Below are 27,803 nucleotides of genomic sequence, written 5' to 3' on the forward strand. Positions count from 1 at the left end.
TCCAGTGCTTCTCCCTTTTCCTCTCTCGTCACCGTTTCTCCACCCAGCAAACGCAGACAATACTCCAGACGGTATCTATCCCTCGGCCCGAAGACTAGTAAGCATGGTTGTAAACTCGGCACTGGAATGTCCTGTGCGATCGAGATACAGCCGGAAGAAAAGCAAAGTTATCTCAATTCTGTTCGAGATGAGACAAGGGAAGACCCAACGACCCAAAGCTAGAGAAACGTCCTTCCTCTTAATGTGCTCGAACTCGCACAAAGTACAGCAGTGTCCCTTGCTATCCTTTCGCTTCACGGTCAAACATCCCTTTTTCCTTCAAGAAAATGTTCTCTTCTTTCGCCAAGAGTCAGGCTCTACCCCCGTAAAGTCCTTACTTCAAGGCCAGCGTTTGGACATATCCGTCCTCGGGGTCATAGGTCAGTGACCTTGTTCTCCACAGCAGCGGCGATCTGTTGGAGCCGGTAGCCCAGCTGCATCTTCTGGGCCGTGGGGTCTTCTTCCAGGGCTGTGATGATCTGTTGAGACAGAGAACGGAGTTGGATGGAGACTCGCATGGCAAAATGTACAACTAGAAATCAGAGATGCTCACAAGTAATTTTTTGCAAGTCCAAGTCAAGTCTCAAGTCTTTGGTCACAAGTCCAAGTCAAGCCTCAAGTCTTTGGTCACAAGTCCAAGTCAAGTCTCAAGTCCCTATGGATGAGCGTTCTATTATCTGCTGCATGTCATCTGGTCTGCTTAGAACACCTGTAAAACTAAGGAATTCAAAGCATGTACTGTATTATCCTCACTCCTTATCTATTAAAATACAGTAGCAGCAATAATTAGATATTACATTTAGTAGACATTTCCATAATGTTAACGCACCAAAAAAATTCAAAATAAAATAAAGAAAAATAAAGATTGTTCACAAGTCCCAAACCTTCAAGTCCAAGTTAAGTCTCAAGTCTTTGAGGACGAGTCTCAAGTCAAGTCTCAAGTCACTGTGTGTGTGACTTAAATCCGACTCAAGTCCAAGTCTCAAGTCCAAATCTCTGCTAGAAATACCGCATTGCGGTTGTATGCCTGCGCCAACAAGCAGTCTACACCCATGTCTGTCCAACCCACCCCTCGAATCCCGACTCTACGACCTTCGTATCCCTACCTACAGCCGCTTTTCCCCAGCCCCTCCCCCTTCCTTGGCCTCCACACCCCCTCCCAACAGCCACATCCCCCTAGCCACTCTCTCTAGCCACCCCACGAACTCCGACCCTCTACAACCTTCCAATCAATAGCTATGGCCCCTTTCCCTCACCACGCCCCTTTCCACCACCCACACCCCCTATCCACTCCCCCTACACACCCATTGAATCCCGACTCTACGACCTTCCTATCCCTAGCTATGGACCCTTTTACCTAGCCCCCCCCCCCCCCCCAAGTGACCTTGAACTTTGACCTTTGTCCACCAAAATCGAATCAGTTCATCCTTGAGTCCAAGTCGATAAGTTAAAATTTGAAGCAATTCCGTCAAGGTGTCCTTGGGACATTGTGTTAACGAGCGTGAAAATGGCGTTCATGAGGTCACGGTGACCTTGAACTTTGACCAGCAAAATCTAATCGGTTCATCCTTGAGTCCTAGTGGACGTTTGAGCCAAATTTGAAGCAATTCCATCAAGGCGTTCCTGAGATATCGCGTTAACGAGAATCGGACGGACAGACGACAACCCGAAAACATAATGCCTCTGGCCACGGCTTATGCCGGGCGGAGGCATAAACATGTGCGATCAGACATGACAGATTCAGATTTACAAAATGTAATACCATATGTACAGTATGGAGGTCCAGGTATGACATTAGATTGAAATCATTCAATCTTAATTCCCATATTGTATTGTGTTCACATTTTTTTTGCATAAAATTAAAATTAAATCTCAATGTATTAACGTTTTCTGTGATGATTTCAATTGGATAATGCCCAATCTGGACGTCCATACATATGTGCAGTTTTTTATTTTATCTTATTTTTAAAAGTAATATAGAGGGATTGAACAGTACGCCATGTCTCATGGATTTGATAGATTTTCTAAGCATGGTGAAGCATAATTTCCAGCACAGCACAACATATGATGCCAAATCATACTGCACGTTTATGAATTTGAATGATGCTTACCTGATCGTAGTATTTGTTGATGTACTTGTACAGCTCATGCAGGGCCACCAGATAGTTGACCTCTCCAGCATAATTCTATATAGGGAGAGTGGGATAGAGACAGAGAGCGGTGAGGGGTGGGTAACTGTTAAAAACCACATTAGTCTGCATTATTTTTTTCTTTCACCGGATTTAGTGTTCAACCCATTGACTGTATATAATATCGTTCAACCTCAAGTTTCTGCCCTTTTTTAAATCTTCTTCTTCTTCGTCTTTTTTTTTTTTTTTTGTGAACACAGGAAAAAAAGAAAAGTGGGCAACGTACACGGGAGAGTTCCGCCAGAGCCGAGTTCATCTCCTGGTCACTGGCGGAGATGGTCTGCCGGATGTCTGCATAGTACCTGGAGGGAGAGGAGAAGAGGAGAGGGAGAGGATGGGAGAGAGGAGAGAGAGGAGGAGAGGGAGGGAGAAACAAGGCAGACAGAGAGAGGCACAGAGAAAGCTGTCAATGTCGACATGGACATGGACAGTGAAATCTTTCCATTCTATTCAACCGTTTTATTATTTGAATACACAAAGCTACTGTAGGCAACTTTGTAGATTGGCGGCTCAAAATGGCAGCAAGGTGAGGTCAGGTCAACTGTTTACCAACCTGGCCGGTCTGTGATGCTTTATACTCGCGTGATAGGATGCGATACGTCCTGCTATTCCCATCAGTTCCTCTCCCCCCCAGAGCAGGTGTCCCGACCAACCAGAGGAGGCGCTAGTGCAGCGACCAGGACATAATACCCCTAATTCGGCTTCCTACCTGCGGACACAGCCAATCGTGCCTGTATGGACGCCCGACCAAGCCGGAGGTAACACGGGGGCTCGAACCTGCGACCCTCGTGTTGGTAGGCAGGGAATCTACCGCTGCTGCACTACCCGGACGCTTAAACACTTTGAGAATTGTCCTTTCACCAGAATTTAGGGTAAATTTGGGAAAATAAGTAGAATCTACAGCCTCTCAGTTAGTGTGGAGGGGACACTCCTCTGTCTTTAGTGTGGAGGGGACACTCCTCTCTCTTTAGTGTGGAGGGGACACTCCTCTTTCTTTAGTGTGGAGGGGACACTCCTCTGTCTTTAGTGTGGAGGGGACACTCCTCTCTTTAGTGTGGAGGGGACACTCCTCTCTCTTTAGTGTGGAGGGGACACTCCTCTCTCTTTAGTGTGGAGGGGACACTCCTCTCTCTTTAGTGTGGAGGGGACACTCCTCTGTCTTTAGTGTGGAGGGGACACTCCTCTCTCTTTAGTGTGGAGGGGACACTCCTCTGTCTTTAGTGTGGAGGGGACACTCCTCTAGTGTGGAGGGGACACTCCTCTCTCTTTAGTGTGGAGGGGACACTCCTCTGTCTTTAGTGTGGAGGGGACACTCCTCTCTCTTTAGTGTGGAGGGGACACGCCTCCCTCTTTAGTGTGGAGGGGACACGCCTCTCTCTTTAGTGTGGAGGGGACACTCCTCTGTCTTTAGTGTGGAGGGGACACTCCTCTCTCTTTAGTGTGGAGGGGACACTCCTCTCTCTTTAGTGTGGAGGGGACACTCCTCTGTCTTTAGTGTGGAGGGGACACTCCTCTCTCTTTAGTGTGGAGGGGACACGCCTCTCTCTTTAGTGTGGAGGGGACACGCCTCTCTCTTTAGTGTGGAGGGGACACTCCTCTGTCTTTAGTGTGGAGGGGACACTCCTCTCTCTTTAGTGTGGAGGGGACACGCCTCTCTTTTTAGTGTGGAGGGGACACTCCTCTCTCTTTAGTGTGGAGGGGACACTCCTCTCTCTTTAGTGTGGAGGGGACACTCCTCTCTCTTTAGTGTGGAGGGGACACTCCTCTCTCTTGCAGCTCAACTTTGTGACAGACTGATAAGACGGCTGCATTTTTACATTCAAAGCCAGTGTCATCTACAGTACAGTAGGGCTGGGTATTGGCAAGGACCTCACGATACGTATCACGTAGGGATGTCAACGGTTAACCGTTAATCGATTAACCGTCGCTAACGTCGTTGTTCGGTTATTGCTGTCGGTCTATCAGTTAATATTTAAAAAAAAAAAAAATTTTTTTTTTTTTTTTTTGGTCTATTTACTCAATGAGCTCATGCCCAAACAAGGCGTGTCTATTTAGATGCTGAAATGTTAATGCTTTTTGTGTTAGAAATTCTAACACAAAAAGAATTTGTGTTGAAATGTTGATGCTTTTTGTTAATGCTTGTTAATGGTTTTTGTGTTAGAAATTCTAACACAAAAAGCATTAACATTTCAGCATCTAAATAGACACGCCTTGTTTGGGCATGAGTTCATTGAGTAAATAGACAAAAAAATTTTTTTTTTTTTTTTTTTTTTTTTTTTAATATTAAAAAATTATGAATTAACCGATAGGTTAATCGATTATTAGCGTCGGTTAATCGAAAGTGAAATTAACCGAAAATTGACATCCCTAGTATCACGATACATGGGTCACGATACGATTGTATCACGATACATTGCGATACAATACATATTGCGATATATTGCAATACTTGACTGAAAAAAATAATAATTGTACTGAAAATTAAAGAATAGAGCTGAAAATACAACTCGCTGTGTACCACCCAGGTAGTTTAAGAATATATCATTTTATATTGATAACTTAATGCACAAATTGAGTCTAAACTACTGAATGTTGAGTGTGTTACTGAACGCACTGAAATAAAAGGTATTCTTATTGTGTCACTGAACAGATGGTTGTGCAAAAAATCGATATGGCGATATATCACGATATTTTTCTGAAATATCGATACAGTATTGCAGAAAAATATATTGCGATATATTGCTGTATCGATTTTATTGCACAGCCCTACAGTACAGGCACCACGTGCAGCAGCACTGTAAAGCGAGTGTCATCTACAGTACAGGCACCACGTGCAGCAGCACTGTAAAGCCAGTGTCATCTACAGTACAGGCACCATGTGCAGCAGCACTGTAAAGCCAGTGTCATCTACAGTACAGGCACCACGTGCAGCAGCACTGTAAAGCCAGTGTCATCTACAGTACAGGCACCACGTGCAGCAGCACTGTAAAGCCAGTGTCATCTACAGTACAGGCACCATGTGCAGCAGCACCGTAAAGCCAGTGCCATCTACAGTACAGGCACCACGTGCAGCAGCACTGTAAAGCCAGTGCCATCTACATTACAGGCACCACGCGTAGCAGCACTGTAAAGCCAGTGTCATCTACATTACAGGCACCACGTGCAGCAGCACTGTAAAGCCAGTGTCATCTACAGTAAAGGCACCACGTGCAGCAGCACTGTAAAGCCAGTGTCATCTACATTACAGGCACCACGTGCAGCAGCACTGTAAAGCCAGTGTAATCTACAGTACAGGCAGCACGTGCAGCCAGTGTTGGGCAAGTTACTTTCAAAATGTAATATACTACATATTACTGGTTACTTTCATTTGAAAGTAATAAGTTACTTTACAATATTACTTTCTGTGTAGAGTAACTCGTTACTTATTACACTACTTTTGCATTACTTTCACCAAAACAACAGCAGCAGCAGAATGACATCGCCACCCCGGAACCATCCCGAAAAATAATTTCAACCGCCTTGAAGTCAGTGTAAACAATCCAAAATTCTAAAATGTTATCCTTTTCTTTTGTTATTGTTATCTATAGTGGTTATTTGCATAAAATCACACAGTTTGATTAGGAAATGATTGTATCTTTTTTAAATATGTGCTTTGATTTAATAAAATGTAAGTCAATTTGTAACTTACTTGACAAAGTAACTGGCATAATATTACTGAAATCCTATAAGTAATAAGTTATATTACTGGGTTACTGCTAAAAGTAATATATTACATGTAATATGTTACTTTTGTAATGAGTTACCCCCAACACTGCGTGCAGCAGCACTGTTTAAAGCCAGTGTCATCTACAGTACAGGCACCACGTGCAGCAGCACCGTCTGCTCTCAGACCATCCATGCATGGAAGGCTTGCAGGCTTCGTCTGCCCTCTGTCTGGCACTAACAGATTGTCCCAGGCCTCAGCCTCTCCGTGCCCCTCGCTCTGCTTTGCCAGAATGTGTTTTATGCCCGGAGTCAGTGGCTGCCATATTCTCACCTCTCCACCATCTGTTTGTAGCGCGGGATATCTCTGGCGTACAGCAACTTGTTGATAGGAGAGTCCTGCGGACGGAGGACAGATGGAACAGTGCGTCCTCAGAAGGACATAAACCAGGTAGACATAAAGCAGGTGGACATAAACCAGGTGGACATAAACCAGGTGGACATAAACCAGGTGGACCATAAACCAGGTGGACCATAAACCATGGTGGGTCAGCACATGGTGAAAGTAGGAATGGGATCCTGCTATGGGAGGATTTAGCTTTCATTTGGGTTCACAAAGTCTCAAATACAGATTTGCAGATGAACGTCGATCAATGTCCAGGCAATAACTTTGTGGAGACTAACAGCATAGATGTTATATTACTATCGATGGGTCACCGCAGGCTCCACCAATTCTAACAAGTGGTAGCAGCAAGCCTCCTATATGGTCACCTCTCCCCTGAAGTGTTGTGAGAGGACTGTGCCTGGTGACGCAGGGTTAGTGCTGACCTAGCAAGCTAACTTGAAATAGAGATTGTGAGTTCCAAAACAAACTCCACACAAACCACACATATAAACACACGGCTGCCCCTTGTTAGCTCAATATAGCTGAAACTAAGATATTCTATTTAAAAAAAAAAAATTCTAACCACAGATTTAGCTAATACTGTACATCAACGAACTTCACATGTCGCTTTAGCTAATCGCTCCCTGCTAACATGAGTTCCTGTTGCCAAATCTTGCGAGAGTGTGTTGCTGAGATAGAGACAGGTCTTGAACAAGTTAAATTTTCTCCTGATCTGTTTGTCTGAAAAATGCCATTTTAGCGTCAGAATATCCTGAAGATATGTGGCTTCGGAGAATGGGCCGGACATTCTGTGACATTGTCACTGTTAGATCATGTTAATCCTTTCACTAAACAATACACTCTCATTGTCATCCTCTTACCTAGCCCCATAACGTGACGCCGCTTACTGTACTCCGAGATAATTCTCGTACAGCAGTCGGCGCCACACAGCGTTAGAATCCTCAATAGGTGGGCAAGGCTGTTCAAAAAGCTCTCCTACCCGTATCCAATCTCCGATTGCAGATCCGAAGATATGATCGTCCGCCTAGTGAAGCCAGTAAGTTCGTCGGGGCGGTTAAATGATACTGCTGCGTGAAACAACCGTTTAGAAGCAGTCTTTGCACAGCCTGCACTGAATTTACAGCAGGGTGTGTTTGATCTCACTATCATGGTGCACCATGATATATATGCGATATATAGTGCCAACATATGCGGCTGTCAGTGATCAACGCAAATCCAGCGCACCTGGGAAGCAAAACATGTCATGAAATACTCAAACTCCCAAGGTTCCTGTCGGCACTAGGAAGCTTCTCCTGTCCTCAATACGGCACAGGCTGTGCAAAGACTGCTTCTAAACGGTTGTTTCACGCAGCAGTATCATTTTAACAGCGCCGGCTAAATTACTGGCTTCACTAGGCGGACGATCATATCTTCGGATCTGCAATCGGAGGTGGGATACGGGTAGGAGAGCTTTTTGAACAGCCTTGCCCACCTATTGAGGATTCTAACGCTGTGTGGCGCCGACTGCTGTACAGTAAGTACAGTAAGTGGCGTCACATTATGGGGCTACCTCTTACCCAAACCACTTCCTTACAGTAGCCTACATTCCACCTTGTATTCCTATATTGAATTTAAACAATATTATAAGCAGGGTCATGTTACTGTACTGTAGACTGCATGCAATTTAATACTATAGAGCCAGAGTAGAACTCTTGGTTTGTTTTGTTTGATCATAGTGTAGCCTAAGAGTAGTCTGGTACTCCTATAATATAGTATGTGGTGTAAAGTGTAAAGTGTCCTGGTGCGATCAGCTCACCCGTCCCAGTTTGTGGTCAGCGATGGTGCAGGAATCCATGAAGGTCTGGGCAATGACGGACAGCACGGCGTCCACGTGGTCCGAGGCCTGGACGTCGAAGATGAACTGCGGGTTCTTCAGGATGTTGATCCAGAAGCGCAGTGGTAAACTGGTGGGGAAGACAAGGGAACCGATAAACAGGCAAGCCAGTCACTTCCTGGTTATATATTGAGAGCGCAAAAACAGAACCAGTGTCACACTCTGGTGGTACTTCCAGGTATTTTTGCGAGGAAAAGAGCCTCTGGTGAACCTCTTGTCTTTAGAGTGCACAGTATAAGGTTTCCACGGGTCCTTTGTGAATTTGAGAGGAAAAAAGTCAAAGCTTTGAAAGTTTTTAAAAACATTATTACAGTAGACCTGGGTCATTGAATAGCTTGAATGCATATGTTTTGTGCAAGAATAGAAATTATTTCTTTTAACTTAACGACACGTTAGTAAATAGTAGGGCTGTCCTAAAAACGATTTTTTCAAATTTGAAAATTCTATTGATGTTTCCCCACGAATATTCAAATATCTGCTGTGATGTCATCATGACTAAAAAAAAATCCACCAAAAATGTAATAAAGTCATTCACCAGAATACATATGAGTCTTTTCTGTATTTTCTTTTAATTGCAGTGAAAATTGCAGACTAATTACTAATTGCACTACTAGACAGTGACTTAAGTGTTGCATTACCGCCAACTACTGGATTGCTATATGATTGATTGATTGATTGATTGGTGATATTAAAGCTACATAGTAATCCTGATAATGCCGTATAGTCAATGGATTAATTCCTTATATATCCATGAATGAATCGATCTGTGGGACATGAGGAGTGATGATTAGTTTAGGTTAGGTTCATTCTAGGAAATATAAATATTGAACATTAATTTTTTTAATTTGAATGTCAGCATTATGAATGAATATTCGAATATCCGAGGACAGCCCTAGTAAATAGGCTACATTTTGCTGTCTGCAAACTATGCTGTGTTGAGTCCTTGAATGTCAGGGAAGTGGATAGATAGATTGATAGATAGATAGATAGATAGATAGATAGATAGATAGATAGATAGATAGATAGAGAGATAGATAGATAGTCCTTGAAAAGTCCTTCAATTGGATGTTTAAGAAGGTGTGAGAACCCTGGTGTAGCCTTTTTATGATTTTCTGAAACAAAACCCTGCCATGGACAGTCATCCAAATGTTCCGTACGGTCACGTTTGCGGTCGACACCGGAGGTTCTTCATCCTTGGGACCGAATCTCATATAAACTGCTGTCATATAGGCGGCCCAACGGTTGTTACCCTGCGACCCATTTCGTCTTCCAGCCCATAGTAGAGCAAACACTGTGCCCGGTGGTGCTGCTGGTGTGCCAGATACCTGTTGGTCTTCCAGATGTGAATGGTCTCCGGGTCTGTGATGTTGTGCTGCAGAGCTTGCTCGTCCAACATGTCAAAGAAGTACTTGACAGCCAGGGGGACGGGGCGGCTGGTGCTGAGGATCGCTGTGAACAGATCGTCCACAAACTTCTGCAGCGTGCCCTAAGACGGGGAAAAAACACACAGCCAGACTTTCACATCATTTGTCTATTTTGCAAATGCCAAGAACGGCTGTAGCCTGCCAACACCCCCCATACGCAATGTGTGCTTCTGTGTGTATGAGTGGATGATGCTGGGAGTTTGTTTTTCCTGCGTGCGCAGTGCATGTGATTTTGTTCAAAGGAGCGGCAGCCAAGGCAGGGAAGATCTTGGTTGGCTGAATCCGTCAGTCTGTGTAGCACATGCTTGAGATTACTTTGAATTTCCCGGCTTAGTGTTCACTGTCGAATGACTTAGATGCCGTGTGTTTAGAATGGAGAATGCCATGGTTTAGAGTAGTACCGTCCACATCCTCTCTGTTACCTTCATGGAGAGCAGTCGTGTGAGGTAGATCTCGGGGATGGCCTTGGCCCTCTCCCCCCCTCTCTCCCTCATACTGCCCCTCCTGTGCTTGGGCAGCTCGGCCTCCTCGCCGGCTTTCACCAGATGCCAAAGCCTCACGCCTCCCTCCTCCCCGTCGTCCAGCATAGGCGTCTCTGGTGGGGGCAGACCAGGGGCAGACACACAGTCAGATCAATCTCATATGAAGGTAAAACGAGTAGATATCCGCATAGTGGAACACCGCCCGATATATTTGTTTTTATAAATGTGACTTTTTTAATCACATTTTTATCCCCTATTACGGCATTACACCGGTTTTTTTGAAGGCGGGGGTAATCATTACACCCCCATTAGTGCTAATTTTAATTTATTTATCCTGGTTGCTGCTCCACCCTCTGCCGATCTGGGGAGAGCCGAAACTGGCTCCATGCTTCCTCCGAGACATGGGCAGTTAGCCAGCCGCTTCTTTTCGCCTGACAGGGGGAAGCTTCACCGGTAGGACATAGCACGTGGGAGGATCACGCTATTCCAACGAGTTCCCCTCCCTCCGAACAGGCGCCCCGAATGATCAGAGGAGGCACCACTTCAGCGACCAGGATATTGCATGTTTTGGTGAGGGGTTCCTATATGAAGGAAACCCCCACGGGGAGAACATGCAAACTCCACACAGAAAGGCCCTTTTGACCTCCCAATATTTATTGACTATAAGATGCATCTTGTAGTCAATATTGGGAGCTGTATGTATTTGTATGCGGCACCTAGCCTAAAAACAGGTTGGATGTGCAAACAACTGAACTTATCATAAAATCTCAACAGCTGTGAGGAGTATCAGCAAGCTAGTTGAGCTATTTCACTCATGTCCAGGTCATTTCAGTGCTTTGGAAATCTGATTTCTTTTTTGACTGCCAGCAAAAATTCTCAAAGTTAAACACTTAATAGTAGATTAGTAGATGTTGCATGAATTGTGTTTACATTCAATAGTGTTGCACATCTCCTCATCCAGTGTAAGCGATATACACAGTGCAACAGTGACATCTCCTGGTGAGTTAGGCTCTGTTCAACATCAATCTGGATGGGCCAACATTGGTTAATGGTTACATTTAGACATGCATCTGCAATATGCGCACGCATATATAGAGAGGCAAAGTGACCGCCTACTTCCTGCTTCAGCACTGTACCAGAGATTTTCATCCGCCATTTATTTTCCCATACACATTTCGTAAAATGCGTATAACAATAGTTTTACTGGTTCAAACCAAAGGGTACAGATATATTTAGAAACAGGAGAGATCGCATAACATTTCACTGGGACCAAAACGTAAAGAAACGGGTTTAAAGAAAATAATTTTCTCGATGTTTTTTTTTTAAAGTTTTGGTCCGAGTGAAATGTTCTATGGTCTCTCCCGATTATACCATTAGCTGAACCGTTTGGTTCAACGAAGTACAACTATTTTATAAGCATTTTACGAAATGTCTATGGGAAAATAAATGGCGGATGAAAATCTCTGGTACAGTGCTGAAGCAGGAAGTAGGCGGTCACTTTGCCTCTCTATAAGCCACATGAAGTGTATGAGACTCACTCTCTCCGGGCATGTAATCGTGGCTGTCGTGGAGGTGATGTTTGATGTTCCTGGGAACCAGGGCGACTGTGGCACCATCAGGGACCTGCACAGCAAGAATGTGTTACTGTGGCACCATCAGGGACCTGCACAGCAAGAATGTGTTACTGTGGCACCATCAGGGACCTGCACAGCAAGAATGTGTTACTGTGGCACCATCAGGGACCTGCACAGCAAGAATGTGTTACTGTGGCACCATCAGGGACCTGCACAGCAAGAATGTGTTACTGTGGCACCATCAGGGACCTGCACAGCAAGAATGTGTTACAACCGTCGACATATATAGCTCAATGGTCACAACCTCCACGAGAGAACTTCTGCTTTAACACATTCACTGCCAGCCGTTTTTTTTTTACTGTAGGTAGGTTCTGCCAGAGGGTTTTTTTGAGGATTCTGGCTCATCTTTCAAGACCCGAGGATTCTTTTCTGCTAAGATTTTGTGAACACACAATATCTCAAAAGAACTAATAGAATGTGTGCTTTCTCTGTCTAAAAGAGTTAGTTTGTAGAGTTAGTAGTTATGTAAGCATTAGCAGTTGAATACAGCATGGTTTCAGCGTCAGAAAAATTATTCTGAGATAAACGGCTTTTTGTGAAATTCGATAGAACAGTCACTTTAACCATTCATTTTTGGCATCAGTAAGACGTCAGACATGTAAACAATAGTTTTGAACAGTAATTTCCTCCATAACAGCAGGAAACCCCCCTCTGCTTCCAACTCCTCCCTCCGTGGGCGTTCTTCTTGGCTGCAGCGGCCATGTCACAAGCTTGTCACCAGTCTCACTGCTTTGCTGCTGCTGTCCTGTACCTGTCTGCGCGGCCGCTCTTTGAGGAAGTCTGGATGGACTCGCTCGCTTCTTGGAGTTTTGGTTGAGAGCTTTGATGAAGCTTTTGCGATTCTGGTCATATTTATGCTGCGTGTTTCAAAGTGTGTTCCACCCGTAATCTATTATGCAAATGTACAATCCCGCACCGCCAGCAATCAGCGCGAAAACGAAAGCGTTTTCGCCAATCCATTTTCATGAGAATGGCTTCGTCACACTGCTTTTTGCTTGCCTTCCTCTAGTCAGGAAAGCACTGTCGCCACTTAGTGGGTCGGTGGAATGGGTTGTACACCTTGTACACGTCCAATACTTATATAAGAGATGTAAAAGGGTTAGATCAACGTCCCACCGTCAAAAAAAAAAAATTGATTTTTTTGACGTATTAATACGTCATTGGCAGTGAACCGTTGGATTTTTTTTGACGGATTAATACGTCATTGGCAGTGAACGTGTTAAAAGCATTTAGTGCCGCAGAATTGCTTGGACTATTCTAAGCCTTAGCCTGATCTTACATTCTCAGGTTGGACTCGGCTCATTTAGACTGTCACTTAAACATTACGCCTGACTTGATTTTGACTTGATTTTTTATTTGCACTTTGTTTTTTTACAGAAACAGACAAAACGAGAACAACAAAACAATGTGGAGGTAGAGACATGAAACCCTAAATGGGCTTATGCTGGGTCTCTACCTCAGAAAATAATAAAATACTAATATTATATAATATAATTATATGTATATATATATATATATATATATATATATATATATATATATATATATATATATATATATATATATATGTATTGTAATAAAATCAGTAATATAATAATAACGAGAATACAAAGTACATAAGAGAAACAAGAGAGAGGAAACAAAATAAGAGTAGAACAAGAAAAAAGAAGAAAAAAGAAAACCTGAGAGCAAGCCAAATTAAAAATGGTGATGTGAGGTGTAAGTGTGATTTATTATTTTATTGTCATGGCAACGAGTCAGCCTAACTGCCAGAGCGAGAGGTTTAAATACTGTAGCTACCGGTATTTCATAGAGGATGAGGCAGATTTTGAAATGATAATATAAATATTGTATCGTTATCTCTATCAGCTCGTTTTCGAGGGGGGTCCCAAATCTTTGGTTTTTGGAAAGAACCCGAAGAAGAGAGTCTTTAGAGACAGAAACAAGAAGTACAACAACCAAGAAGTAGTAGAATCAGAAATATAAAAGTGTCTACAGCAAGTTTGACTTGGGGTCATATTTAAGTCTAAGACTGGGTCTATCTTTATGCAACTGGCCCCAGGATGTGTGTGTGTGATGCACGCACCTTGTAGTGTTGTAGTGTATTGAGGCGCTTCCAGGAACCTTGTACTACTGATGTCAGGTCCTCATCTGATAGGATGAGGTGACCTGCAACACCCGCACGCCACTCTGGAGGTCAAACAAACAAACATTATCATCCATTATCTTTCCTGGATACATATTTAGTGTCAGTATTAGCATTTTGCAGATAAGTGTTGCCATTATAATAGACCTCATACTTTTTCCTTTTGTAGTCCAAATGCAGGTAGTCCAGCTGCAGGATTAGTGCATGAAGATACTGTAGTGTCTTCTCTGGCTACCATTGTGGGAAATACACTCTATGCGTGAACTTGAAAACGTACCGAGGTGTAACGAGTCAATGTGCGGCCTCTGGGAGAAGGAGGTTCCCTTCCAGGTTTGTTCCAGAAGTTTCTCCTTCACCTGGGTGATGGTGTCACAGTCCAGGACCTTGGCTGGCACCGTCTGGGTGGTGGCAGCGCCGCTGCCCCCTACAGCCGGCGTCAGGACATTCAGGGTCTGGGTGGATGCATAGAAGAAGGGCTGGTTACTGGTACTAAATGTTTCAGTACTCACACACTGTGCCGAAGGGGAGTCTGTGTGCATGAATTGCACTTGAAGTAACCTGACGCTGCCAGATGGTTTGTTTTCACAAAACGTGTCATCGTGATCTCGTGATCTTGCGCGAATCCAGCTGCCTTGTCGCAAGGTTCAACTTAATGAAGCCTGCGTTAGTTCATTCAAGACATGATGTCATAGCTACGCCCCAGCTGTACCAGCTGACAGCCTCTGTTTGGTTCACCGTTCGTTTAACCAATTCTCCAATCACAGTCATTCTTACAACAAGGCGGTCCGTTTAAATAGGGCAGCCTCTCACTCACTGATCTGTTCCCCACCTTGCTGATCGTTGCGGCTGCTGGCAACGCTTGCCCCCTCCACCCCAGCCTCCACCTTTTAGATCAAATGCTATCATGTATTGTAGCTCTGGAGTTTGCATGGCTCAAAAAATGAACATGTTTCCATGTCTTGCTTTTAGGCTCCCTCTTTTACTTTCTATGGTTTAAATGTATCTGGAATATTTATTCCCATGGGGGATTCTGCTTGCTCTCCCTGCTCGGCGTAGCATGCTGCTGAGCCGAGTTCAGGGAGAATTAAATTAATTAAATATTAAATTAAATATTAAATTAATTCTAAGAGCGGAGCCTTCAACGCCAAACATAATTGTATGCATTATATTCATTTATGCAATAAATGGTTAATTCTATGACTTGAGTGTTCTTGAATGAAAAGAGCATTATACAAAATAGCGTCATGGTAATATATAGCGTCAGTTTCACTTTCTAATTCAAAATTCAAAACAGAACAACGGAACATTTTGTATAACATGTCCGTCTCAATTTGTTGCCTCAATTGTTTTCTCAATTCTCAAGGAGAAAAAATACAAGAAAAGAAAGGTCTGGTTGTTAGGGGCGCCTGTTCGGAGGGAGGGGAACTCGTTGGAATAGCGTGATCCTCCCACGTGCTATGTCCTACCGGTGAAGCCTACCCTGTCAGGTGAAAAGAAGCGGCTTGCTAACTGCCCATGTCTCGGAGGAAGCATGGAGCCAGTTTCGGCTCTCCCCAGATCGGCAGAGGGTGGAGCAGCAACCAGGATAAACAAATGAAAATTTTGCACTAACGGGATAAAAAAATCGGGGGAGGGGGGGAGAAAAGAAAGGAAAAAAGTGAAAGAAAAGAAAAGGTAAGCTTTGTTGTTGTTGAGAAAATCAGCATCCTTTTCAATCTGTACACTGTCTGGGATATTTCAGATTAGCGTCCTGGATCCTACAATCGTGACACATAATAGTCTCCTCTCAGTTTACGTCAAAACAAGGGAAACAAGCAGGAGATACGTGATTTTTCCTGACAGTGACACCAAACTGTATGCGTGTACAGTATGCAGCCTTGTCATACCACATCAGTGTGCGTTCTAACCAGTGTGCGGTACTCCACGTCCTCTCGTAGCGGCCGGGTGTCATTCAGAGTGTACTAACCAGTGTGCGGTACTCCACGTCCTCTCGTAGCAGCCGGGTGTCATTCAGAGTGTTCTAACCAGTGTGCGGTACTCCACGTCCTCTCCTAGCGGCCAAGTGTCGTTCAGAGTGTACTAACCAGTGTGCGGTACTCCACGTCCTCTCGTAGCTGCCGGGTGTCATTCAGAGTGTTCTAACCAGTGTGCGGTACTCCACGTCCTCTCCTAGCGGCCAAGTGTCGTTCAGAGTGTACTAACCAGTGTGCGGTACTCCACGTCCTCTCGTAGCGGCCAAGTGTCATTCAGAGTGTACTAACCAGTGTGCGGTACTCCACGTCCTCTCGTAGCTGCCGGGTGTCATTCAGAGTGTTCTAACCAGTGTGCGCTACTCCACGTCCTCTCGTAGCGGCCAAGTGTCATTCAGAGTGTACTAACCAGTGTGCGGTACTCCACGTCCTCTCGTAGCTGCCGGGTGTCGTTCAGAGTGTACTAACCAGTGTGCGATACTCCACGTCCTCTCGTAGCTGCCGGTTGTCGTTCAGAGTGTACTAACCAGTGTGCGGTACTCCACGTCCTCTTGTAGCTGCCGGTTGTCGTTCAGAGTGTACTAACCAGTGTGCGGTACTCCACGTCCTCTCGTAGCAGCCGGGTGTCATTCAGAGTGTACTGTACTAACCAGTGTGCGGTACTCCACGTCCTCTCGTAGCGGCTGGTTGTCGTTCAGAGTGTACTAACCAGTGTGCGGTACTCCACGTCCTCTCCTAGCGGCCGGGTGTCATTCAGAGTGTACTAACCAGTGTGCGGTACTCCACGTCCTCTCGTAGCAGCCGGTTGTCGTTCAGAGTGTACTTGGCTTTTCCTGTCACAGCGTCCACAGGTCCCTTGTCCACCTGGTGCTTTATGGCTCTGAACAGCATGTAGAAGGACTCCCCTGCTGATTCCTACCCAAGGAGAAATATGGCGGGTCAATCAACATGACTATCATTAGTGTGTATTACAATGATGCAAGCGAAATAATGAAATCAGTAAAACAATAACGCAGTAATATGATGCTGTCAATTTCAAGGTCAATGTCAAGGTCAAGGTGCACTTTATTTGTCTCCGGTGGGAGAAATTGATTTTGGAGTAGAAGACTAAAATGCTGCACTACATACATACAGACTAGTGATGCGCGGGCCGCAGTTATAACCGTGCTGACCGCGGATATCCCGCCCCGCGGGCGGGTGGGATCATAAAAATAAACATTCCGATCTACGTACCCTCAGAAAGGTGAACAGACAGATGGACATCCAGTTGGTCAGGAGCTTCTCAACCACTGACTCAGTTCTGAAAAAACAAGCAAACAAACATAATCAATGGATGAAGAAAGGCCCTTTCTGTTCAGCCAATACCCTGTACCAAAAAGACAGCTCACCTCCTGAGCATGAGTTTGGGGTTCTTGGCCACATACTGCTCAACCAGATGGTTGAGCAGCGTCTTCAGGATATCTGTGAAGTACTCCAGTTTGCCATGCAGAGCCACAGTCAGCAGGGAGGCCACGTAGGCCCGGTCCCTGGGGGAAAATGTCCGCTGGACCTCCAGGGTGTGAATAAACTGGAGGGACGACACAGACAAGATGTTGTGGGTCAAAAGTGTCAGAGGCAGCATCCGTATGTGTATATTTGGTGACAGACAACATAAGGCAGGGGTTCCCAACCTTTTTTGACCCTACTTTGACATCACAAAATTCAAAACATTCAAATTCAAATTCAAATTCAAATGTGACACCATCGACAATATCATCAGTGACATCGTCAGTGATGTCACATAGTATGCAAAAACAAGGAAATAATCCAAGTACATTGCTCTGTGACCACCGCACTCGTAAATAAATCCACAAATGCTAGAAACGGACAGTCCTTTAAGTCAGTTCTGGTGCAGCACGAAGTCCTTCATCACTTTTGTTAGTGGTAGGGAGTCGACTTGGTTCAGGCGATGTGTGCCCAGCGCTTGGCGGATCCGGATCCGACACACATGGGCCAGACTGCGAGGACATCTCTTGGCCTCCATAAAGACCCTGAACATCTCTGGATCTGCCCTCTCCTTCAGCTGTGCATGCTCCAAGGTCCCCAGGGCCATGTCGGCGCCGTGGTCCAGGAGCACCTGGACGAAGGCTGTGTCGCACCTGAGGCCCAGCACCACATCCAGCAGGCGTGAAGCCACGTCACAGGTCAGAATGCTGGCCTGGAGCAGCAGGCGGAAGCAGTCCAGGTTACCGTAGCCCGCGGCCAAGGAGAGAGGTGTGCAGCGTCTGGCATCAGCGAGGTCGACCTGGGCTCCCTGGGTGATCAGGTAGGCCACACAGGTAGCGTGACCCTGCCTGGCCGCAAGCCCCAGAGGGGTGCCCTGGGTGTTGTACGACGCAAACCTCGACTCATTGACACACCTTCTGAAGCGGTCTTCCTGCAGCAGGGTCCTCAGTCTGTCCAGGTCTCCTGTGTAGGCGGCATAGTGGAGCTCCCCGTAGTCATGCCATAAGCTCACGTAGTCACACCATAACAAAGCAGCCATTCCTTCAGGTCTATTACTGTACCACAGCGACGATGTGCGTGTACCCGGAACCGGGCCTTGTTATAGTAGCCATCATAGACTATGTCATGAGTGACAATCATAGACTATGTCATCAGTGATGTCACTCGATAATTGTGATGTCATCAGTGATTTATGACAGACACTGATGATGTAATAATTCCAACACACAAGAACACAATCAACTTCTGACACACATGAACACAATCAACATCCACAATACTATGACATCATCAGTAATGTCATAGACACACACGAACACAATCAACATCCACAATCCTATGACATCATCAGTGATGTCATAGATAGACATTGTGAAAAAACTGTTAAATTGCAATCAAATTTGTTTTAATGTGACGTTTCGGTCACCGACCTTTTTTCAAACCCGAAACGTCACATTAAAACAAATTTGATTGCAATTTAACAGTGTGCGGGACTCTTTTTTCAACTAATTGGAGTTTTTCTTCAATAGACATTGTGACGTCATCACTGATGTCATAGACATTGTGACGTCATCGAACACAGTCAACATCCACAATCCTATGACATCATCAGTGATCTCATAGATGTTATGATGTCCTCAGTGATGTCATAAATCCTTCCCTGCTGTGAGGAGATCAGGATCGCAGCCTTCAACAAGGCTTGGGAGGGGAAGAGGAGGATCGGGGTTTACAGAATGTGTGGAAACAGAGGATGGATAAATCCAGAAGGAGGCGGTAATGCAACGTAAAGGATGCCAACTGCCATAAAACACCACAGAGGAAGAAGAAGATGCCTTCAACAAGGGGATGGACAAGTGGAGCAAGGCAAGGTGTACTACATCAGTAAGGCCACGCTGAAGCTGGCCAACAAGGAGTACACGATGCAAGTACATGAATACAAGATTACGCGATGGCGCTCCATGCTAATAGCGCCATCGTGCCCTGCGGTGACAGCTAGAGCATCCCTCCATGCAGTGCAACTTCGTCCCCATCACCGAGCTGGAGAACAGAGACAAGGATGCCATCATTGATGTGATTGGAGTGTGTCAGAGTGGAGAGGAGGTTTCCCGTATCACCACTAAGACCAGCAGAGAAGCCCACATAAGATTACGCTTAGGGCACCCAAATGGCCAGCACTTTTCTCACTGTTGGTGAGAAAAGAGTTTACTACCCTGCTCCATTGAACAACCATAAATAACCCTGTTGCCTAACCTTGGTGAGAAAGAGTTTACTGTTGAGCAGGTTGGACAGCTGAACCAGCCCCTGCTCCACCGTCTGCCTTCGGCTCTCCGGCACATCCAAATCGCGTCTCAGCGGCGACTCCTGGTGGCCGGGGAAGAAGATGCGCTCGGCGTACGCCCGGTACTCCAGGAAGGGGATCCCTGAACCCCCCAGATCACTGGACATGTCCATCATCTCCGTCATCAGGTCTGGGGGAGGGAGAGGGGAGAGGCACCAAGTGTATTAGGATGAGTAGTAGTGAAGTAGCACACTCACTGGGCGAAAAGGGTCAAAATCCAGAAATATTACAATTGGATATCTCCGAGATTCTCTAGACCAGTGTTTCCCAAACTTTTTTTCTGATGATCAAGCTGAGCAAGTATCCGAAAGGCACGTTCATTTGTGCCCTAGTCCAGTAGGGTTCCCAAACTTTTCAACCCGCAACCCCCAAAATAACGGTGCCAGAGGCTCGCGACCCCCACTATCCCCCCGAGGTGGTTGAAGCATACTAACGTTAGTGCACAACATTTCGTAAAACAAAACAAACAATTACGGTTCAAATGTGCTCTTTTTCATCGTTTTTCAATTGTATTTCACACATTTTGTAGTAGTATTTTGTAGTCTTGAGGCCAATTTCACACGTTCTGGAAATCATCTCGCGACCCACCCAGTGGTGTCCCGCGACCCCCCTGGGGGTCCCGACCCCCACTTTGGGAACCACTGCCCTAGTCTACGGCTCTCCTCAGATCGGCAGAAGGGGTGGAGCAACAAACGGGGACAGCAGGGGCAATTGGCCGAGTACAATTGGAGGGGGACATCAGGGGGAAAAATGGGGGGGGGGGGGGGGGATCTCTAACCTCGTTTGCCCTGCAGCGCAATCTGTAAATGTATTTGTGTGCATTGGTAAGAGAGATTGGACTTATTTTGGGGCAGTGTGTGTGGGTGTCTCTTGACTGAAAAGCTGCGGTGCTGTACCTGTGAACTCCTTCTTACAGCGGTCTCTCACACTGGTCTCCAGGTTCTCCAGCTGGATCTGGACCTTCTTGTAGTCCCTCATGGCCTGTTTGCTCTTCCTCCTGAAAAAGACAGATGGGTAGAAACACAATTTGAGGTAAATCAGTGCAATCACTGGTACTGTATGCTTACTATTGCTCTTCACATGTTACTGGGAAATATAGTAAGATAGACAGTACTTAAAATTGTATCCCCAGGTACCCAACTTGTATTTGAATACCACACACAACAATGGGGGGGGGGGGGAGGAGACCAATTTAGTCTCAATTTAGTCAAAATTGGAACCAGAACCGAAATGTGTTTGAGTGGGGGAGGTGTGGCTGCAAAAACGGTTGTGACATCTTTTGTTATTGTTACTCTACTCATGGCATCTCGTTTCAACATCCGTCAGTTCATATTGGTATCAGATATGAGTTACGAGTTATGAGAAGAGATAGGAGTAGTCATCTAAAAATATGAAAATATTAATGTCTCCATATCTTTCGATGGTCATGCACTGCATGTGTATCGATCAGCACGTATTCACCTGTATATGAGCACTATGATGAGCACAATGAGAGCCACTATGGAGGCCCCCACCCCGACGCCCACCTGGGCCTCCAGAGGAAATGTGGACTGGTCCTGGCTGTCGTACTGCACTCTGCCCAGGGAGAAGTTCAGGTTCCCCATCTGAACCTGGATGGGACAAAGATGGACAGTTTAGGTGATCAGGGTTCCCAGAACTTCCCACACCTTCTCAAACATCAAATTCAAGGTCTTTTCAGCGGGAGACACACATGCAGATAGCGGAACATAGCCTAATTACTAACGTTAAGTAAAAAACAATACGAAAACAACTTCAATTTCTATTCTTGCACTAAATATATAAATCCAAGCATTTTCAATTACCCTTTCTATCTATTTTCAAACTAGAGTGACCGCACCACGGATTTATGCCTCCGCCATTAGTTCATTCTTGAGCCCAAATTGCCATTTGAGACAAATTGGAAGAAATTCCGTCAAGGCGCTCTTGAGATGTTGCGTTACAGAGCTTGGAAATTGGGTGTGTGAGATCACAGTGACCTTGAAATTTGACCTTTAACGATCAAAGTCTAATCAGTTTATCCTTGAATGCAAGTTAATGTTTGAGGCAAATTTGATGAAATTCCGTCAAGGCATTCCTGAGATATGGCGTTAACAAGCTTGAAAATGGCATTGGAGAGGTCACAGTGACCTTGACGTTTAATCACCAAAATGTAATCCGTTCATACTTGTGCCCAAGTTGACGTTTGAGCCAAATTGGAAGAAATTCCATCAAGCCGTTCTTGAGATATCGCTTTAATGAACTTGGGAATGGCATTTGTGAGGTCACAGTGACCTTGACCTTTGACCACGAAAATCTAATCAGTTCATCCTTGAGTCCAAGTCGATGTTTGAGGCAAATTTGATGAAACTCCGTCAAGGCATTCCTGAGATATCACGTTAACAAGCTTGAAAATAATATATCGCTTTAACAAACTTGGGAATGGCATTCGTGAGGTCACAGTGACCTTGACCTTTGACCTTTGGCCACCAACATCTAATCAGATCATCCTTGAGTCTAAGTCGATGTTTGAGGCAAATTTGATGAAATTCCGTCAAGGTGTTCCTCAGATATCGTGTTAACGAACATCGGACGGACGTACGGACGGACAACCCGGATCCATAATATCTCCGGCCTGGCTATCGCCAAATTGTTTTTCATTTATTCCATTAATACACAAGTTTAGGTTTTTAACTATCCATTCCACATAAAATTGAGCCGTTTTAGAATCAGTAAATAAGGGTATCTTGTTAAATAAAAGTCCTTGTTCTCCACTCCCCCCTTACCTGGCTGCCTAGGTGTGAAAAGCTTCTCCAACTTTGAGGGCCGTTATCTATGAATGTGGGTTTTAGGAGTGTGAACATTCAAATAAGCATGTCTCCCTTCCAGTGTTGGGCAAGTTACTTTTAATTAGTAACTTAGTTACAGTTACTAGTTACTGCTCTGAAAAGTAACTCAGTTACTTTAAGTTACTCGTTACTTTCCAGGTAACTTAGTTACTAGGAAAGTAACTTTTGAGTTACTTTTTTTTAAACTCTCAATTCTCTTATTAATGCACACACATTATTTTGGGGTTGCTGTAGCACAGTGTGGGACAAGACAACATTGAGGCATATTTATTATTGCCTTCAAAAAATAGCCAGTACACTTTTGGCACTGTATAATTAACAACTGTATCAGTAGTCTATAATATCCTGGCTGAACAACATAAACAGTGTGGTTACCGTTTGTAAAAGCGGAGTGACAGTGAGCAGTAGAGCCCAGCGCTGCCTGCAGATAGGGAGAGAGCAGAGCCTCAAAGCAGCCGCTCGTCGCGGCTGCCTTTAATTGCAGTTCATCTCCAAAAGGCAGCAGACTTGCAGGCATTTTTTCCCCATTTCATGACCAAACAACACGAAACACACCGTGAACACCCTCCAACGCGAGGGGAATCTGTGAGTGAGAGACGAGTGCTGTGCTTGCCTGGGTGCAGCAGGGCACTGGTGACAGACAGCCTGAGAGAAGCGAGGAGGAGAGGGCTCCATGCTGCTGACTCGCCGAGCGGTGTGAAGTGAACACCGCTACCGTACACAACACAGCTCGCGCAAAATGACCCGTTTCACTATCAGAATTTGGTCCAGTAACATTAGAAAGTATAGAAGTGCCGCACGATTAGCCTACTTCCTCATCAGACCGCCGTCAGACTCGCATTTTCCTCTCTACCCTCGCTGCTGTAGGTCCCGCACAGAATCGTGGAGTAACGAGTAACGAGCCTGTTTAAACCGCAATAATTGTAAGTACGTTACGTTACTGATGAAGTAATTCGTTACAGTACTCGTTACCGCAAAAAGTAACTTAGTTACTGTAACGCGTTACTTAATAACGCGTTAGTCCCAACACTGCTCCCTTCATTCTTTTTCAGATTACAATGGGACACATCATTTGAAAGTTTACAATCTGCACTTTCATAATCTGTAAAAAAACTGAAAAATTACCTCCGCCTAGAGGAGTGAGTATGGTATGCTTATCCCAATGCGATTCAATCAATGATCCGATTCGACACAACCACAATACAATGTAAAATCAAGTAATTTCAATGACAGCTTCTCAGTCACACTGACTCACTGTGAACTCAGGCAGGCTGTCCACACCCTCCTGCCTCCTGGTGGCCGTGACAGAGGGCTGCAGGGCGGGCGGCTCACAGTACAGGTGGTTGTGGGTCAGGGTCTTCACCGCACACACCCCCTCCCCGATCAGAGCCACCACCTCCTCCTTGTAGATGGCCAGGTCCAGGTTCTCTCCCTGGACACGAAACAGACAACATGACACGCAGTATTATTTGTCTTGAGTCAGGCTCTGAGTCAGGGATTTAAGTGTTGATTATTAACAATAATACAAATCCATATAGAGGCACTGCATGAAATAGGCCACGCCCATCACGGGGGAAAGTTCTCCATTCACTCCCATACACCAGCGTCATTTTTCTAGAATTAAACATAGCTAAAAGCTGTTGTGTGGTGGGCTGCGCAGACAACAAATGTAAAAAAATCGGCAATTAAAGTTTTTTTGTACTCCGAGCAAAATTGTTTTGGCGGTGGGCATCGCGCCAAAAACCCATTCAAAAATCCCATAGGCGAAAACAGTGAAGAACCGGGAGTGTTAGCATCAATGTTTTCTGGACTCATTCCTGCGGCTCTCTATTTAGCGTCTATATTACTGATAATATCATGCAGCATTTCTATTGGTTGTTATCCGACGTCGTCGTAGCTGTCATGCTAAATTTCTGACACTGTCAGAATTCGTCCAAGACTATCTTTGGTCACAAGACTGTGACAACGGCCATCTTTCAACCTCTCTCACTGCCTGACACAGGAACGATGCAGGACGTCTTCCACAGCTGCACTGTGCCTTTAAAGTCGAGCTGAACCCAAAAATGACTTTTGTTTTCTTTTAGTTCAAATACCTGGGTATGCAGTGCACCTATTTAATAATGTATGCAAAAAAATCACAAACATCTAATTTCTTTAGTTTTTCACACTTTTTCACATAAAAAGTTCATTTTTCAAGATTTCATTGATAACAGTAATGTACAGTTTGCTGACGTCACCTAGTACTATCAAATTTCTACCCCATTTCAACCAATCATATCACGACATGCAGCTGTCAATCAAATCTTCATTTCAGGATAATTTTCTCTTCCAAATGAAGTAGAAAATGGCGCCTAGTGCCTGTCATCTGGCAGAATTCCTATCCCATAAACTAACTACTAACTTGGCCAATTGTATGAAACATTAACAAAAAACAAAAACTATAATCTCTAAGAATGCAAAGAAATGTAACTGGCTCGTTAAAACGCGCATTCCAGGAATATCGTATTTACAGAAATAGCGATAATGGCGCGCGCTTGAGAGCGTGGTTGTCAGGGGTCGCCCCTCGGAGATTCCAGGCGGGCGGGAAGCACCCATGCATCGGATTGTCCGCTCGCTCCGCACGAAGCAGGTGGCTGCCTGGTACTCCGCGGATCTCACTTGCGTAGCATGACAACACGCTGAATCCCACTCGATTTGGGGGTGGAACACGCCATGATTGACCAATGCCAAAGCCAGTCGACAGAATTGTCAAATCAAATCATCGACACCGCATATGGTCTGCCTCTCAATTTGTTTTCAGTCTCCGACGCTTGTGCTAGTGCATTCCGTTCCGGTTCACCTCGACTTTAAGAAGTGATTAGCTCCTAAGGGCCCTGATGGCAAAAGTCCAGTCACCTAACCTTTACTCTTAAGCCGGGGCTTTGGATCAAGAATGTGAAGCTGTACACCAGCCCAGCGGCGGGTAAAAGGCCAACAGTTCAGCTCGGAGCAGAGGGAATAAAGAGCAGTCTTTGTAAAAACAGAAAAGTATAACTTATAGCAGACATTATATCCCCACCACCCACCTCGACGGAGATGATGCTGCCAGGTTTGTGGTGGTAGGGCTTGCCGGGGTGGTTCTGGTTCAGCGGGTAGAGCACAGGGTTGGGCTCGTAGCTGAAGGCCTCGCGGTGGCCCACGGTGCCAAAGTCAAAGTGGAGGCTGTCCAGCAGGAAGTGGACTTTGACCCGGGCCCTCCTGGCCTCTGGACCCACCGCCGGGGTCGGGCACAAGATCAGGGAGGAGCTGCTCACCGTGCAGCCAGACTCCACCTGGGCAAAGTGGATTTGTCAGCTGATATTTTCTTAAATAGGTGCAGAAAGCTGATCTGTGAAGCAAATATTGCACATTATGACAGGATTAAATAAAATAGAGAAGAAACATGTTGGAGAGTTTGAAGAATTTCCTCCTACGTAAACTGCAGTTAAAACGGCAGGGGATCTCTCTCCAAATTTGATCCAAATCCAAACTCATTTTATTGACCAAACTATGTGCTCTACATGCTGAGTTTCATTTAAGTCATTGTCACAAAGAAAACAGCTTGAAATACTTTTCTTTCAATTAAGGGTGGAAATAATGGCTAAGAGAGGTTACACGCTAAATTTGTAATATAATTTACTGTGTTTTCATTTGAGATGGCAGAGGGAAATTAGTATGCTGTTTTTCCAATGGGAAAACAAAGAATGTTATTACATGTATTTAAAAAAATATATACAGGTAAATTGACAAGGAATAAACTAACGATCTTTAATTCTTCAATAATTTTCACACACCGCTTGTGTTAATCGCTCAAAAAATGCATAGGTTGAAAAATTACAAACTAAATCCCAAATGGGCGGCTTTAGCTCAGGAGGTAGAGCGGGTCGGCCAATGACGCAAGGGTTGGCGGTTCGATCCCCGCTCCCTCCCAGCTGCTGTCGTTGTGTCCTTGGGCAAGACACTTAACCCTCCTTGCTCCCGATGGTGTGTAGGCACCCTGCGTGGCAGCCTGCCGCCATCGGTGTATGAATGGGTGAATGTAGACTATCTACTGATTGTAAAGCGCTTTGGATAAAAGCGCTATATAAATGCAGGCCATTTACCAAATGCATATTTCTATTCACCTTATGTTGCCCCGCCCACTTTTTCTCTTCCGTGTAAGACGCAATTGTATTACATCGATAAACTGTAAACTAGTTTACAGTATGAAAAGTTCATAGTTTCGATAAAATGAAACTATGAACATTCAGCAGCTGTACTGTGGCCAACTTCAGTTACATGCTCATATACTGTGTTACTGATGGCTGTACCCGGTCGGCATTTAACATTAGTTACAAAAGCACGTCGACAGTGTTTTCTCACTGCCAGGCAGTAGCCTACTGTAGGGGTTGAGAGATACTAGCTAGTCCGACCGGTCACACAGCCAGCGCTCCTCGCTGCTCATTAAAAATGTCCAAATAGGCGTTATTCTGATAAACATATTTGGAATGTTACGTTCTCATCCGAAAAAATATTAAAACTTTATAACAGTTTGTTTTTTTTTGCTTGAAAACAGCTTTTTGGCAAGTCTAAAAATGATAAAGGTAGGAGTAATCTACTTCCGGGTCTAAAACGGAAGAACGATTACAAAATGACGCAATGCAGAAGCGTCCTGATATGGGCAAATGATAAGGTGAATAAGAAAGTGCATTTCCCTCTACAGTATCTGTGCCGGAGAGGACATGCACACATACGTACCTGTTTAACGTCGCAGAGCGTGCCCTCGGGGCAGTCGGGCTCCGGGACCCTCCTCCGTCTCTTGGGCGGAGCCAGGGTTCCTCCACTCCTCCGCCCGGAGCTCCGTCTCTTCCTGGGAGGCAGAGTGTCGGGAGGACTGAGGGTGACTCGGATCCTTGGCTCCTGGACCACATCCAGGTTCTGACCGGACACTCTGATGGTCCTGCCTCCCCTGGGGAGAAGAGTGGAGGAGTGCAGAGAATACATTGGCATGATGGAATCAATACAACGAGATATGTGCAACATGAATAAAGTGTAGCAGGAACATCACTTCTCTATCTGTCTGGCTATCTGTCAGTTTCACAACTCACTTTAAGGAATACACTTAAGTTGTTGGTAGACTGGCCAGTTGGTCAGCTCTTCTAGAAAAGTGTTATACAGTACAAAAGGTGCCTTGTTGTTGTTGTTGTTGTTGTTACTAAGATTTCAATGGTAGCACACATTGCAATCACAATGCATGAGATTTTTTAGAAAA

General features: G+C 45.1%; 1 protein-coding gene across 1 annotated transcript in view; it reads right to left on the minus strand.

Moving 5' to 3' along the window:
• Positions 1–387: 387 nt before the first annotated feature.
• plxnb1a (plexin b1a) overlaps positions 388–27,803 on the minus strand; it is a gene marked incomplete at its 5' end in the record, with an annotated part of 59,823 nt that continues 32,407 nt past the window's right edge. Inside the window, 19 exons of the mRNA XM_083656758.1 lie at positions 388–518; positions 2,151–2,225; positions 2,455–2,530; positions 6,265–6,329; positions 8,132–8,279; positions 9,535–9,695; positions 10,056–10,228; positions 11,654–11,738; positions 13,836–13,939; positions 14,173–14,347; positions 16,634–16,780; positions 17,099–17,165; positions 17,254–17,432; positions 19,601–19,818; positions 20,585–20,685; positions 21,150–21,298; positions 23,790–23,966; positions 25,600–25,845; positions 27,290–27,500. Coding sequence (XP_083512884.1) covers positions 414–518; positions 2,151–2,225; positions 2,455–2,530; positions 6,265–6,329; positions 8,132–8,279; positions 9,535–9,695; positions 10,056–10,228; positions 11,654–11,738; positions 13,836–13,939; positions 14,173–14,347; positions 16,634–16,780; positions 17,099–17,165; positions 17,254–17,432; positions 19,601–19,818; positions 20,585–20,685; positions 21,150–21,298; positions 23,790–23,966; positions 25,600–25,845; positions 27,290–27,500 — 2,662 coding nt within the window. The 3' untranslated portion in view covers positions 388–413. The remainder of the gene's footprint in view (positions 519–2,150; positions 2,226–2,454; positions 2,531–6,264; positions 6,330–8,131; positions 8,280–9,534; positions 9,696–10,055; positions 10,229–11,653; positions 11,739–13,835; positions 13,940–14,172; positions 14,348–16,633; positions 16,781–17,098; positions 17,166–17,253; positions 17,433–19,600; positions 19,819–20,584; positions 20,686–21,149; positions 21,299–23,789; positions 23,967–25,599; positions 25,846–27,289; positions 27,501–27,803) is intronic.

The sequence above is a fragment of the Poromitra crassiceps genome (genome assembly GCF_964638095.1).
Source record: "Poromitra crassiceps genome assembly, chromosome: 20".
Taxonomy (NCBI): domain Eukaryota; kingdom Metazoa; phylum Chordata; class Actinopteri; order Beryciformes; family Melamphaidae; genus Poromitra; species Poromitra crassiceps.